The sequence below is a fragment of the Sarcophilus harrisii genome, chromosome 5 (genome assembly GCF_902635505.1).
Source record: "Sarcophilus harrisii chromosome 5, mSarHar1.11, whole genome shotgun sequence".
Lineage (NCBI taxonomy): Eukaryota > Metazoa > Chordata > Mammalia > Dasyuromorphia > Dasyuridae > Sarcophilus > Sarcophilus harrisii.
In genome coordinates, this window is record NC_045430.1 from 252,495,447 (window position 1) to 252,510,757 (window position 15,311).

The window sequence follows — 15,311 nt, forward strand, 5'->3', positions numbered from 1 at the left end:
CAAATTTTTTTAGTTTTATTTAATGACACTTCCCTTTATTTCTTGCTTGTCCTTTCTCCTCCCTTCTTGGTGCCTTTGTTCATGCTGTCATTTTTTTGCTAGAAACGGACTCTCCCCCATCCTCCATCTACACCTAAAATGATTCCTCCCTTCTTTCAGGGTCCAACACATGGGCTGCCTCCTCCTAGAAGCCCCCCTCCCCTTGATCCTCAGCGGAGGAGAAAAGTTAGAACCATCTCTCCTTGATCCCCTCTGTAGTAGGAAGACTTAAAGATAAGGAGAGAAGACAAGGCTTAGGAGAGAAGACAGAAATTAAGCTCCTTGATTGGTCACAAAGACCCTGCTGTACTTTCCGCCCGTCCCTCCTGAGGGGTACAAAGCCCCTCTGCCCCAGAGAGACTAAGCTGCAAAGCTGCCCTGCTGGTACACCCCACACTACTCTGACTGCCCAGGTCCCACTGAGGATTCCACTGAGTGAAGGAAAGACCAGGAAGGATGGCGCCCACCTGGGCTCCTTTCTGAGGGAACTCAGACAATTACCTTGCACTGACCTTCTCCTATAATGTATTAATCATGAGCAGGCTGTGTGACTTCCTTCCAGAGAACCCTCAAACTCATAAATACCCATTCAGCTGGTCTGAAGGCTCCTGCATCCGTTCTCTTGGGGGCGAGTGAGCTCTCCCTCCTGAAATTGCTTGGGACTTTTTGTTTTGGCATCTATCACATGGCCTTGTATCAGTTTGATGAATGAATGAAGGAACAAACAAATGAATGAATGAATGAATGAAAAGCCACTTAAGTATTTACTATGTACCAAGCCATGTTCTAAGCCCTGGGGATACAAATACAAAGCAGAAGATACCTGCCCTCAAATAGCTTGCATTCTACTAAGGCAAGACAAAACATTCAGGGGAGTGGCAGATAGGAAAGGGCATTTTGGTTTAGCAAATTTTGAGAGTGGGAGAGTAGAGCCACAGAATGTTAAAGGAAAGGACATTCCATTTGGATTCAAATCCCAGCCCTGCCTCTCACAAGCACACACTCACAAGTGTGTCAAACAAATCACTTAGCCCAATTGGGCCTCAGTTTCTCCATCTGTAAAATGAGATGCTTGGACTAGATAATCTCCTTTTTAGTCCTATACTTAAGACCTTCTATTTATTGTATTCATGCCCTATCCTCCTTCAGTCCCTGAAGTCATCTGTATATCTCTGGTGTAGTTTGACACTATCACATGGTAGACATTTATATATAAATAATATAAATATTTTAAATTATATATTAACTTGCTGATATACAATTTTTTTTTTTTAGGCTCAATGGAACCCACTCTTGGATATGGAGTCATGGTCACATGCAAAGCTCCATTCACTCCATTAGGGAAGGTATTTCATGAAACAAAACACAATCCAAAGAGCCAGGGAAATTGCTTTATTAGTCATTGCAGCATAAGACACATGGAACATTTTAGGAGAAAGTATTGTTTTGAATAGTTCACATACATTGAATTCAGCTGATATTAGACAGAGTTATAGGCAATAGAACATGAAATGAAGAAAGGACCATGGAAAGATGAATTCCTCTATATTGACTCCCAAGCAAAGGTAAGGCTGACAACTTTGGGAATGATTTAAAATGAAATATCTAGGAACTTCTGACAGTCACACACATACTCCTCCCTCAACTATGAGTCAAATTAATTATCTTGTCATCAACTACTGTTATGAAAGCTCAATTTGCCCAGGAATTCTGTGATTTTCTCATTTTATTTAAGAACTTCATTTTTAAATTGGAAGATTTCATTCTCATTCTATTAAAAAAAGTCATTCAAACCAGTAGTGGACAGTCAGGTCATCCAGGATCTGGAGAACCAATAGTTAAATTTTCAGTATGAAAAGTCATACTTAGAAAATTGGCAAATGCTACCAATTAGGACTTGATTTATTGTTTTGTTGGTTGTCTAGATTAAGAAAGTGATGGAGAAAGTGATAGTAATGCAGATTAAACTTAAAAATGTGTTGAACATACATTTTTTCGAACAGTTTGCTGTTAAATATATGTATGTGTGCATGTGGGTGCGTGTGTATCATAAACTCAGACACTTTGAAAGTTAAGAATCACATTTCTATTTGTCAGAGACAAGGTCCCGGTGGGTAGAAGACTAACTGGAACACTGTGGGGGTGTGTAATTAATTGCCCATATGACCTTGTATCATTCCTCTATCACTTTCTCATCTTTGTTTTCTTCATCTCACAAGGGAATTGGACTAACTGATCTTTAAGGTCACTTCTAGCTCCAGAATTCTTGAGCTTAAAATGAAAAGTATGAATCAACAGCATACAAATAACCATTTATTAAACTCCTACTGTTTGCAGAGTACTGTGTGCCTACCAGATTTCTCAAGATGCATCTCTAGATAGAAGTAAGACCAATACTTTTAAAGGACAGAAAATGGTCTCAAGTACAAGTCTAGCTTGTTTGGGTGAAAAGGAATGATTTATTTTAAATTCCTCAGTAAAACTTGCTATAAAAAGCAATCTAGCACCACAAATATTGGTGAGCTGAATGAATGAATAAGCTTACTTAATGTGGCTGAATTTAGGTTAAAGTATACTGTGATTTTCAGCTCTAATTCTACCTCGCTTTTGAATTTAATGAAATTGAAAATTTGGATCTCATACATAGTCTATTAAAAATCCATGAGAATCTAAATGTTCCCACAAGGATAACATTAATCTTCATGTTAAAGGTACTCATGTTTTACTATATAATTCTAGATAAAAGCTAATTCTACCAATGGGTGCTAGCTGGCATAATGGATGCAACATTTGATTTGGAGGCAGGAAGGACCTGTGTTCAAATGCTAATTTAAATACTTATTTGTAGGGGTAGCTAAATAGTCCAGTGTAGAGAGCACTGACCCTGGAGTCAGGAGATCCTGAGTTCAAATGTGCCTCAGACACTAAGCAAGTCACTCAACTCCAATTGCTTCACCACAAAAAACAAAAACAAAAAAACTCAAAACATGACACTGATTAGTGAACCTGAGAAAGCCTATTAACATCAATTATCCTCAGTTGCCCTGTTGCAAAATGGAGATAATAATTAGCACCTGCTTCATAAAAATAAGGTGCTGTTTTATAGGGCATGTTTTCTTGTATATATACACTCACGTGTCTAATGTAAGAGATCACCAGGCACTTTGGACATAGTAGAAACTCCATATTTGTTAAAGGAGTTAGATCAAGAGAAGAATACCTGAATTCAACTGAATTGACATAGGACAACTCTGATTCCTGTTCATTTAACCACTCATTTATTTCTTTCCACACTAAAGATTTTAATACAATTTAGGGAGTCAATATTACATGCATAGGGAGGAGATGGGGATGAAGATGGATGAGCTGGAGGAATAGCAGAAATATTAGATATTAGAGAGAGGTTTTAGGCAGAAGAAGGTTAATTGATGTATATGTGTATAAAGGACCATGTTCACAATCACAATCACATTCTAGGAAGGTGCAAGTTGAATAAATTCCTTGTTTTAATCCAGAGTTTCCATTGGAGAATGAGTTCGTCATTGTTCACAATGATTATCTCATGAATTGTAACAGCAATCCAGAGGTTATGGAAGTACTTGGATCACTTACCAAGAGTCTATTACTTATGCAATACATCTGGGACTTATCAAACTCAGGATCTCAGAGGATGAACAAAAATACTTGAATCAGAATTTTTTCTCCAGAAGAAAGCCATGTTACATATAAAAATAACATAAATCATTGTTGGCATCTATCCCTGCTTTATAGAAAGAAAATTATAACACTATATTCCTAGAAAACAGGCCCAGTCAGAAACCCAACTCTTGGTTTCGGTTGGTTTGCTTTAAATGGTGAAAAAAAAAGTTTCACTCCTCAGGATTGAGCCTCTTATTATGTCCTCTCTAAGACCACCTGCCATGATTTTCCACCAAAGTCTTTCCTCTTTCGTCACATTGGAGGGGGATAACTGATCAATTAGATTTTTTCTTACTAGAGCCATGCACAATTATTTCTTCAGCCCAACTGGATTTGATTCTGGCTAAGATAATCATTGTGACTCCAAGTCATCTGAAAAACCAAATGGAAAATCCTTTTTTTAACTAATGAAGACTGGTAATTAAAGAGAGCTTCAAAGATAAGTTTTTAATCTGATCACATTTGTCTCCTGAAACAGTTCACAATTTGTATTAATAGAACAGAAAATATGTCACTTACAAAACAATCAATTATGGCTTTGCTATTTTTACATCATCCCAAACTCCACCTAATCTTTTTCAGTAGTTCCAATAAGCACTTTAGAATTTGTTAATAATAAATCCTGAAAAGCCCTTGAGGTCAGGGATTTTTTTGGTCTGGATGCTGCAGCATTTCTCCCAGTCCTTGGCAAATAGAAGATAATATCTTTTGCTGATTGAGTGAGGTAGTTATGGGCTGCCTATCGATGGAAGGTCAAACATGAAGTCAGACAGACTTGAGTTCTAATGTTGCCTCAGACACTTATTGACACTGATTCTCTTAATCTCTGAAACTCTGAAACTCTTTGTCTCAATTTCTTCTCTTGTTTCAAGGGGGATAATAATAATTCCTACTTCCCAGAAGGCTCAAGTAAGAAAATATACATGTCTCTGTATATCTCTCTAGATCTATGTGTGTATATATGTTAGTTATTACTATTATAATTGATTAGTTATAATGTGCATATGTTAGCTATTACCATTATAATTGATTAATTAATTATATAAGAGATACGGTAAAATAGATGTATTCAAAGTAGACACACAGAAATGCATCACTGGAAACCTTTGACTGAAAAGCCAAAGAAGCTAGTCTACTTGGCAGTGAATATTAGAAAGAGAAATGTGATAATTTAAAGACTTTGTTGCCATAGCACCAAAGCCCTCTACACATCAGCTGAGTCAGTCATTATTAATGAGAGAACTTGCATTTGGGACAATTGGCGCAGTTTTTTCATTCTGAATTTCTTTGGCTGGCTTAGAGTTTAAATGCATTAATTTTCAGTAAGGGAATACCTTACAGGTGTAGAGTCTTAGAATATTGCCCTGAACTTAGAAGAAGGGGAAGTGAATTGTTCCATGCAGCTAGTGTTTCCCAGAGATTGGAACTTAGAACGTTCCTCATTCCAAGTCCCACATTTTAGCCATTATTCTATGTGGTTACCAAGGTTTCAAGTTTAAAAAATCATTTTTTTAAAACAAGGTATAGAAAAGCAAAAAAAAAAAAAAGGAAAAGCCAATGGGAATGGGAATGATGAACAGTAAGTTGGGGGGAGGGAAAAATTACATCAAGAGAAAATATTAAATATGAATATGGAAGAAAAATCTAAGTCTTCCTTATTATAGCCTGTGTATCATCTTCTATTAGGGTATGTACCCACGAAGTTTTATTTTTTTTAAGTGAATATTTATTGAATGCTTAATCATTAAGGACATTATTTTTAATTTATCAGTCCTATAATTTAACTAAACTAAATTTTGAACAATTAAAAACTAAACTTCAGTTTTCTTAGAAATTTAAAATTTAAACCCAAAATGGTAAAAAAAAATCTTCATGACATTAGGATATTTTTGAACATATCCTGTATTCTTTGGGGTCCTTATGCTTTCTATATACATCATATGTATGAAATATGTATCATGAAATGATACATAAAATTCTTGTGATGTGGCCAAACAAGTGATTTGGAAGAATTTTGTGGATTTTCTGAGAGTGTTCCCAAAATAATTTTTTTTTGTGGAGGGTTTGGATTTTTGTGACATAAAGATTAAAAGATTTTATTTCCATAGAAATAAGTTGTCATTACTTAAATTGATTTTTGGGTCTTTTTAATCAAACACACTCACTGAATACACTGAGAGGGATCAGGAGTAATGGTAAAGGAGTTGAGAAAACATCTCTTGGGGGGTATGCTTTATGACTCAGTGTCCCAGTGTATCCAAAGAAAGAACCCTTTCATTTCTTATAGATTTCACCCAAATTCAAGAGCACAATCAACTTTGAGAGGCTTCCTTGACCTCTTCTCTTTTCTAGTTTGCTTTTTATTCTCTTCTCTCAGCACACTCAGACAGTTTAGCTTATGATTTAAAGCTAGTGTTGTTTCTGTTGTTGTGATCACTAGAATGGGAAGCTAGCTGAGAAAAGACCAATTAGCCCTTTGGTTAGTACCAATGGTCACCTCTCACACTAAAAGATCCAGGTGATTCAGAAATTGCTAGAGTGTAAAAACATTGAAGGACACTGTGTTTGTTTACAAACCTGAACATAGAACTGTAAAACATCAGAGTTAGAAGAAAGCTTAGAAATCAATCTCATCATTTGCAAGTAAAGAAATTGGTATTCTAAGATTTTTTTAGAAAATGGATATGTTCCAGTTCCGATGATGGAGAGAGCCATATGGACCCAGAAAGAGGACTGTGGGAACTGAGTGTGGATCACAACATAACATTTTCACTTTTTGTTGTTGTTTGCTTGCATTTTGTTTTCTTTCTTATTTTTTTCTTTTTGATCTGATTTTTCTTGTGCAACATGATAATTGTGGAAATATGTATAGAAGAACTGCATATGTTTAACATATATTGGATTACTTGCCATCCAGGGGAGGAGGTGGGGAGAGGGAGGGAAAAAATTTGGAACACAAGCTTTTGCTAGAGCGAATATTGAAAACCATCTATACGTATGTCTTGAAAATAAAAAAGCTTTACAAAAAAAGAAAAGAAAATGGATCTGTTCCACTATCAACCAAAACCTATACTTTCTTGATACTGGAAATCTGGTATAAGAGATCAAAAACTTTTGACACTTGTTTAACATTTTTAGAAAGTTCCAGATGAACATTTCACTTTCTTACCTGAAGTAAGAGTTGTTACTTTTCCAGTGTCCACTGTTTTAGGGTATTTCACTAATAGTTCTTCTGGAATTAACATTTGGTCGCGAAGATAGAGTACTTCATCACTTTGATTGTTTTCCAGTAAAACTGAAGAATGATCTTGCTTCTGTGCCTCTTCATTTAACAAAAAAGGTTCACCAGAGGAGATTTCATAATTGCCTGAAGTAAAACTAGTGCAAGAAAAAAGGAAAGATGTTAGGCAAATGTAGGCAGTATTCATGAGCTTGGGGAAAACAACATGACAAGTTTTATGATAGTCTACAAGTATTAATTATTTCAAGAAAGGTAATTTGGGTAAACTTTTTATAAATTAATATTAAATTGTTCACCCACATGGTGAGAGTTATTCTATTAATAAACTCTGGACAACTTAATTCTAGTAATGGCTGGCAAGAAGAGTATATCTGAGAGCTATATTAGTCTCTCACCCAAGTTGGGATTTCCTATAGGAAGAAGATTGAAGAAAGAAGAAATAGAACACTTATGTGGATTAGTTTTTAGGCTGGTCCATTCTACTTTTGCAGAATTGATTCTTTGAAGACTGTGACATAGAGAGATATTGAGACTCCGCTTAAACTCTCAGCTGTCTGGACAATTCTTTGAGACCATAAGTTGTGAAGAGATGCCAATGTGTTTTGAAAGACAGAGATTCTTCATCTGGGAGTTCCCTTTACCAGTGAAATCATGGGTCAAGTGCTTTCTCTCTTACCTACAGCCAACGATGTACTTTATTATGGAATAGAAAACAAGCTCAAATACAATTTTGGGCAACTAGGTGGCACAGGGCATATAGCACTGGATTTGGAATCAGGAAGATTCAACTTCATGAGTTCAAATCTGGCCTCAGATATTTATTAGTTGGGTGAATCTGGGTAAGTCACTTAACCCTACTTGCCTCTGTTCTTTATCTATAAAAAGAACTGGAGAAGGAAATAGCAATAACAATCCTATGTTTACTGAATTGTGCTGGTTCCATGATCGACTCTGAAGACCAAATATAGTATATGGGGCTCAGTTTACCAAGAGATTTTCCAGAACAAAACTGTATAAATGTCAGGTTGATATTCAGCACCAAGACTATGTTTTTCTTCAGAGGCTGTTTATTGCTGGACAGTTCCCTGATGAAGCATGAGAAATTTGAAGATGCATCAGTTTCAGAGGATTCTTCCTTTGCCGTAGATAAAACTGAGAGGGCAAGGTCTTGGGGGGTTTTCAACCTGAGGGCCTCCTGAAAGACTGTAATAGTTTTGGGGCCAATACGAATACTCAAGGTTTACCCAATTCTGATGAAGCATACAGCATGCTGATCCTGTACATGTATCAAAATATCAATTATATCAGCCCCCTCCCGACTCTTCTAAGGATCCACAGGCTTTGGAAATTAGAATGGCCCTCTCTCATTACATCTGTAAATTGGAAGAATGGATAGGGGTACAAAATAATGTAGCTCAAAATAAAACCCCTTCAAATTCTAAGACTAAAGACAACAAAAATGTAGCTTTTGCTACAGAAAAATCTAATTTCACCTAGGGATGATATATTAATATCTGTTAGTCTTTATAATATAATAAGCAATAACATTTTATATACATGTTCGTCTACAATCAATATTCTCCCTCCCCCCCAAAAAACAGAGTTTCCCAACTCACATAGTCCCGTCAAGAAAAAGTGGTGGTTCTGACAAGATAAGTCTACATTGTCTCTCCAATGTTATAGGGGGGTATTTATTGAATCCTCCTATTAAAAGAGTGAAAAAAATTGGTTAGATTGGGCCTTTAAACTTGAAGGGAATTTTATAAGGCTGAATTATATTCTTTCCAGTTGTATTCTTTGAAGAATAAGGGCATCTGAGATAAGGTATTTGTGCATCACTTTTAGAAGCATGTGGAACCAATGTTTATTTAGGGTCTTTGATCTATGCTACTTAATATATATTTTTATTTCATTAGAAAATGGGCCATGGCAAGAGTTTCAACTGCATGGCCTAATTAATATGAAACATATTACCTCGAATGTCATTCTATGAGACGGCAAACCAAGATATGGCTACAGTTTGGTAATTGTTCTTTTGCTAGAGCTGACATTTGCTGTAATTAGTTAATATAGCTTCTACTATAAGAAGGTATTCTGTCAGTGAAACATTAAATCTTCTATTGAAACTTAATCAGAATATCTCCATGATCCATACAATAGCTAGGTTCCCCTTAGAGATATTAATTATAGGAGTATTTGATTAGTGGGTGCTTAATAAATGCTTATTGACTTGATGGGACTTGTGTGGTGTGCTCTTGGATTAGATTATAAATAGGAAATATTGCCCTCCCAATCTCTCCTCTCTCTATTGTCATTTTGTGGTCAGCACTTCTCAGTGATTTATGGAACTCTCAGCAAGAAAGCTTCTACCAATGCAGGTCAACCACTACTCCACATTGTAATGTTCCCTGGAGTACCAAGGGTACATAAGGCAATACTACTACTGCTGTCTTAGAGGCACTACTTCATCTCAAGTTTTGCTGACTCCACTCTGCTAAGCAAAGTGACATTTCTACTGCTAATGAACACGTCCTTCCTCTAAAGGCAAAGAAATGAAATTTGGAGACTTACGTCTAACTGAGTGGATAAAAGGCTTAATGAACCGCACAGCATAGTCCAAATTGGGTTTATGAATTCTGCCAAGTTGAATCAAGTGATGATCCAGAGGGAGGCTGGCTATGTCCTCTACTTCTTCTTCTCGTGTGGATCCCAGAGAAATCACAAATATGGCATACCCCTGGCATTTGGCTCTCAGGGCCATTTTCCTTAAGACATTCTTATTTTCCTTATTTTCTCCGGCAGATATAATAAAGATGACCTTGTTTTTCCTCGACTGTTCTGTGTCAGAGAAAACCTTTTCTGTTGTCCATTGAAGGGCATGGGCAACAAAGGCTTCTCCATGAAGTTGCTTGAGGGAATCCTGTATGTATATCTTCATTAGAGTTTTACTGTTATAAGTGGTAAAGACAAACTCTTCCTTCACCGGAGTGCTTATCCTTCTCCTGGAGAAATCCCCTGGGGAATAGCTTAGCAAAGCCAGTCGATCACCTACATCAGAATGCAAAGGGTCGTCAGAAATCTCAAAGCTGTCAAGCACTGAGCTCAGGAAAGATCTCATTTGCTCAAATTCATCTCCTGTCACATGCCGGGAGCTGTCCACGAGGAAGAGGGCATCCATGTACGAATATACTCGATCAGCTTGCTCTTCGGCACAAACATTTGGAAAGCATTTATCTGCAGACAAACAAAACACTTACATAGTGGAATGGTTGAAGCCCAAGTTAACAAATCTGCTTTTCAAGATTTTGAGCCTCAGCCTAACAAAGTCACCCACAACTCAAACCCTTAGATTTTAAAATATCTATTAAAATATCTATCTCAATCACTGACATTTATTTATACAGAACTTAAAGTATGCTGAGCACTTTAGATTCATGATAGTTTCACAGCAGCCCTAGGAGATAAGTAATAAGTAAATAAATTGTCATCTTTTTCACCATAGAGATGGAAATTAAAGCGGTGAGTTAAAGGAGTTGCTCAAGGTTGGGTAACTAATAAGGAGAGTCTCCCCACAAGTGCAGGGTTATTTCTATTACATATAGCTCGATTATTCTTACACCACAGTACCCCTCCTCCCTTTCTCCCTTTTATAGTGAAATAAGTATTCATTGAAACTATGGATCAAATGAATTTTGAGTACTGCTTTCAGATTTAAGTACGACATCTGTCCCTTATTGTTAAAGATGATATGTGAGAGATAGCATGGTAATGCTAAGTATAGTGCTTGGCACATGGTAGGTGCTTGATTGCTGCCTTTTGTTCTAAAGAGACTCTAACATCATCATATTAGAGTCAAATTACAGAGGGTCTGATTGTGGCTGATCAGACCAATATGAATCCAGAATGCTCTACTACAGTTACGGCACAAACAGTCCCTATCTTGGAGTGGATTCTCTAAATTTGGGCAACCTGCAAATACATGTTTATGATAATAGGGAAAATACTAGATGAGTCCCAAGTTGGAATTTGAGTTCCTTCTGGGATATCATATAAATCATTTTACCATCCGGGGCTTTGATTTTATCATCAAAAAAACAATGAGGTTGGTTTGGGTGATCTCCAATATTCCTTACTGTTCTGTCTGATATAATGATAACTGCCTCGATTTAGCCATGGTAAATAGTAAATGGTAAATTGTTAGTCTCATGTCAAGTAGAAAAAGGAATGGCAAGGCTATTTAAACACTATTTAAATCAACTTAATTAAACTTTAAGAAGCAGTTGGCATATTTGTTTTATAATTCATATACTTGGTGTGCATTATTTTGTATAATATTCATATTTATATGTTATCATTCTACTGGACTGTAAGTTCTGCCCAAGTTATATGCTTAGCAAATATTTGTTAAATTGAACTGTTGTGAGTTTTTTGGGGGAAGGGGAGATTAAGAAATGCCACATTTCTTAAAATTTAATGTGATTCAAAATTCATTTTTCTCCTTCCCATTTCCTCTATAATTTAAAAAAGGAAGAAAAAAAGAAAAACAAAACTTTTATAACAAATATGCACAGTCAAGGGGGACAATTCCCACATATGGTAATGTTTGAAAAGTATCTGTCTCAATCTGCATCTTGAATCTTCTGTCAGAAGCTGAGTAATGTGCTTCATCATGGGTCCTCTGGAATTGAAGCTGCTCAGTGCATTAATTAAAAGGTTCCCCCACCTCCTATTTTTAAAATTTCATCTCTCAAATAGCAATGGGGGAAGAGAGCAATTTTATGCTCTGAAGTTCTGTGCCAAACATAGCCCAGAGGACCAAATTCTTACCCAGTCTATTACCCAATATGCATCTGTAAATCAAAGTACACTTTCCTCTAAAGTCAAGTCCCATAATCCATGATGACAATTTTTCTTACCATAGCAGAGTGTGCACTGACGAAGTCTTTTTATTGGCTCAGAAAAGTGAGAGGATAGAACTGGAATGACCTGATATGTACCAGTGTCATCAAACTACATGGAAAGAAAAAAAAAAGATCTTAGATTTTTCTTTTTTCTTTTTTTTGAGACAACCACATGTCTGGAGCTTTCCTACCTCATACATGAGCTTGGTGGGTTTTTTTTTAAAGCACACTCCCTCCATTTTTAACAGTTCATTGCAATTCTTCAAACATCTTCATGCTTATTATTACACTGAGGGATTCAAGGCAAATTCAGGGCAAATATTATCATTCCCAATTTACAAATGGGCAAGATGGGGAGGAGTTAAAAAAACTTGCTCAGGATCATCAAATCCTTAAAGAAGGGGAAGATCTGGTACTAAAGTCCAAGATTTGACACTCTCTCTCTCTCTCTCTCTCTCTCTCTCTCTCTCTCTCTCTCTCTCTGTATATTAAAATAACCTTCCAAAAAAAAATTCAAAAATTTATTTTTTTTCCCACCAATCCATAAAATAAAGTCCCACCACATTTATATTTTCACCATCTACCTTTCAGTAGCTTCTTATCGTATTAGGAGTATAATTGACTCAATTCCCTTCAAAACACAATTCTTGTGAAAATCTTTTTAAAGTAAGGGTTCTTAAAGAGTCAGAAATCCACAGATTGTTTTTTTTTTTAATTTGGATAGTTGTATTTTGGTATAATTGATTTCCTATTGTAATCACATATCTTATTTTATGTATTTAAAGACATTACACACTAAAGGTTCATTGGTAGATCAAAAAGGGGTGCATGGGACAAAAAAGTTGAGTTTCTATAGGATAGTAAGAATAAATGAATTAATTTAAGTTTTTTGTGAGATGTACCATTTGCTTCTTATTTAATTGTTCTTTGTTTTCTGCTTTAGTCCTTGGCAAAAATGGAAAGCAGATGAGATCCTGTACCAGATTGCTTGCAGTCTTAGGGAGCAGAAAAGAGAGAGAGGGAGGAAAAATTATGTAATTTAAAATCTTATAGGGATGAATGTGAAAACTATATTTGCATGTAGTTGGAAAATAAAATACTATTATTTTTTTTAAAAGAAAGTAAATGGTGTCATTGGATTCAGAGATCTTGAGATTGATTGAATCTACCTGTGTGGAACTTGCAGCTGGGGGATTAGGAAAGATCTTTAAGCAGAGCTTTTTGAAGGAAATCAGTGAGTAGGGGAGGGAATTTGCACAGCATTTTGAGGTTGGTAAAAATCCTATACTTGTCTGTTTTCCAACCTCATGACAAAGATACTATAGATATAATTACCACCCATGTGCACCAAGTGGAGTCTGAAACTCAGAGACATTCAGAAGTTTGCTTAGAACACTCAGTGGACAAGTGTTGGTGGTAGGATTTGAATATAGATATCTTCTGATCCCAGTCTAGCACCTTCTTTTATTTCACACTGTCTTATAAAAGAAGCAGGTGAGGAAAAAATCTTTACAGTGTACCATCTGAGTGATGGATGTGTCTTGTGTCTTCCTCCTCCCTTTTTGATGGTTGAAAGAGAAGATTGATAGACACCATACTTTAAGAAGCTATCATTTGGTTAATATGGTTCCTATGCCCACTGAGGTAGTAGAGCACAGGCTCTCAACAATTTAGTTGATCTTATTATGTCTGGAGACCTCTTCACTTCGAGGTCACCTGAGTGTGATCTCCTTGAAACACCTTCAAGGCAGGCCTCGAAGGGCAGATATTCTGTTGGTCACTGATCTGCACAGGAAGATATTCCAGTTTGGTACAAGCTGCCAAAACCTGTGTTCTGATGACTGGGACTTTAAGAACCAGGGTCACCTCCAGGGAGCATGATGGGATGTCTGTCAGAGGAAGGCTTTTGTGGAAGATAATCATACTGGATAACTTTAGCAAAGATGTTAAATAATAATAATAACAGTTACCATTTGTATAGTGTGTTAAAGTTTGCATATATATATGACACATATTTTATTTATATGTACATGTGTATTTATAAATGTACAAAGAGGGATTGTATCCATGTATGTACATGTGTGTATTTCTATATACATGTGTGCACATGTGCCTTGTTGTGCAATCATGTTCAATTCTTGTGACCTGATTTGGGGTTTTCTTGGCAAAGATACCAGATTGGTTTGCCATTTCCTACTCCAGCTCATTTTACAGATAAGGAAACTGAGGCAAACAGGGTAAGTGACTTACTCAGAGTCACACAGATGACTATTATCTATCGGCTGAGTCACCAGCTACACATATATACCTACATGCATAAACCATTTCATCCCCACAACTCCATAAAGTAGATTATATCATTATGTCCATTTTATATGGGAATAATGAAGGGACAAAAGAATGGAGGCCAAGAAAACCTAAATAATAGCTGCCCAACTTGTAAATATGTGAGGCAGGATTCAAATTCAGGTTTTCCTTACTCTAAGTACAGCATTCATACATTAGGACTTCTTGAAAAGTTTGTTCAAGTACATTAAAATCTCAAAAGACTTGAGGAGAAAAACTTTAATTATAAAATTATTTGCATATACCAATGTTTCAACCAATTAAAATGAAAGCAATTAAAATAAACAGTCCTGCTGTTTTCTGCTTCTCGTATCTAGAAATCTTCTGTTCTTTTCAATAGATATTCATTAAATGACCACCCCCTCCAGACCAGGAGGCAGTGTGGCATAGTAGGTACATAGCTCCAGACTTGGAGAAGGAACTTACATTCTGAACCTGCCTCTGAAATGTAGCAGTAACATCATCCTGGGCAAATCACTTAACTTCTCAGTGCCCCAGGCAACCTATAAGACCATAAATTCCAGTGAAGGTGAGGATCTGGTTGGAGTTTCCAAACCATAGCAATTAATAAGTATGTCCTTGGGGAAGACACAGATTCTATTGCACAGTGGAATGTGTCATGAATCTCAGCTCTGCCACTAACTCACTTATAGAAGTGTCTCATATTTTTCGGTGCCTCAGTTTCTCCATCTATAAAATGAAGGAGATTGCCTAGGGCAAGGGTTCTTAATTTTTCTGTGTGTTATTAGAAGCCTTAGGTTATCTTGTAAATTCATAAAATAAAATCTACAGAATTACAAAGGAAAATTTTTCCCTCTCTTTCTCTCTGTTTTTCTCTCTTCCTCCGTCTCTTTATATATATCTCCATATCCATATATATTTTTCTATTTGCATATAAATACAGTTATCCAAAATTTTAAAAAGACACAAGTTTATGGTCCCCAGGATAAGAACTTTTGTGAGCATCTATAAGCATTTGTTGAGTACCTTATATGTACATAGTATGACTACAAAGGTACCTTGACCTAGAGAGCCTTATAATCTAACTGGGGACACAGGAAACATTTGTAGAAATATAAACAACA

General features: G+C 36.2%; 1 protein-coding gene across 2 annotated transcripts in view; it reads right to left on the reverse strand.

The window, feature by feature from the left end:
* The window catches only part of COL6A5 (collagen type VI alpha 5 chain), a 104,413-nt gene that overhangs the window by 13,821 nt on the left and 75,281 nt on the right, over positions 1-15,311 (reverse strand). Inside the window, exons 34-38 of one of the 2 annotated variants that reach the window (XM_031940224.1) lie at positions 11,896-11,989; positions 9,551-10,213; positions 8,596-8,683; positions 6,908-7,116; positions 2,981-4,110 (exon numbers count right to left, since the gene is read on the reverse strand). In XM_031940224.1, the coding sequence (XP_031796084.1) occupies positions 4,091-4,110; positions 6,908-7,116; positions 8,596-8,683; positions 9,551-10,213; positions 11,896-11,989 (1,074 nt within the window). In that variant the 3' untranslated portion in view covers positions 2,981-4,090. Of the gene's footprint in view, positions 1-2,980; positions 4,111-6,907; positions 7,117-8,595; positions 8,684-9,550; positions 10,214-11,895; positions 11,990-15,311 lie in introns of those variants that run through there. The other variant, XM_031940223.1, reaches the window with a different exon arrangement.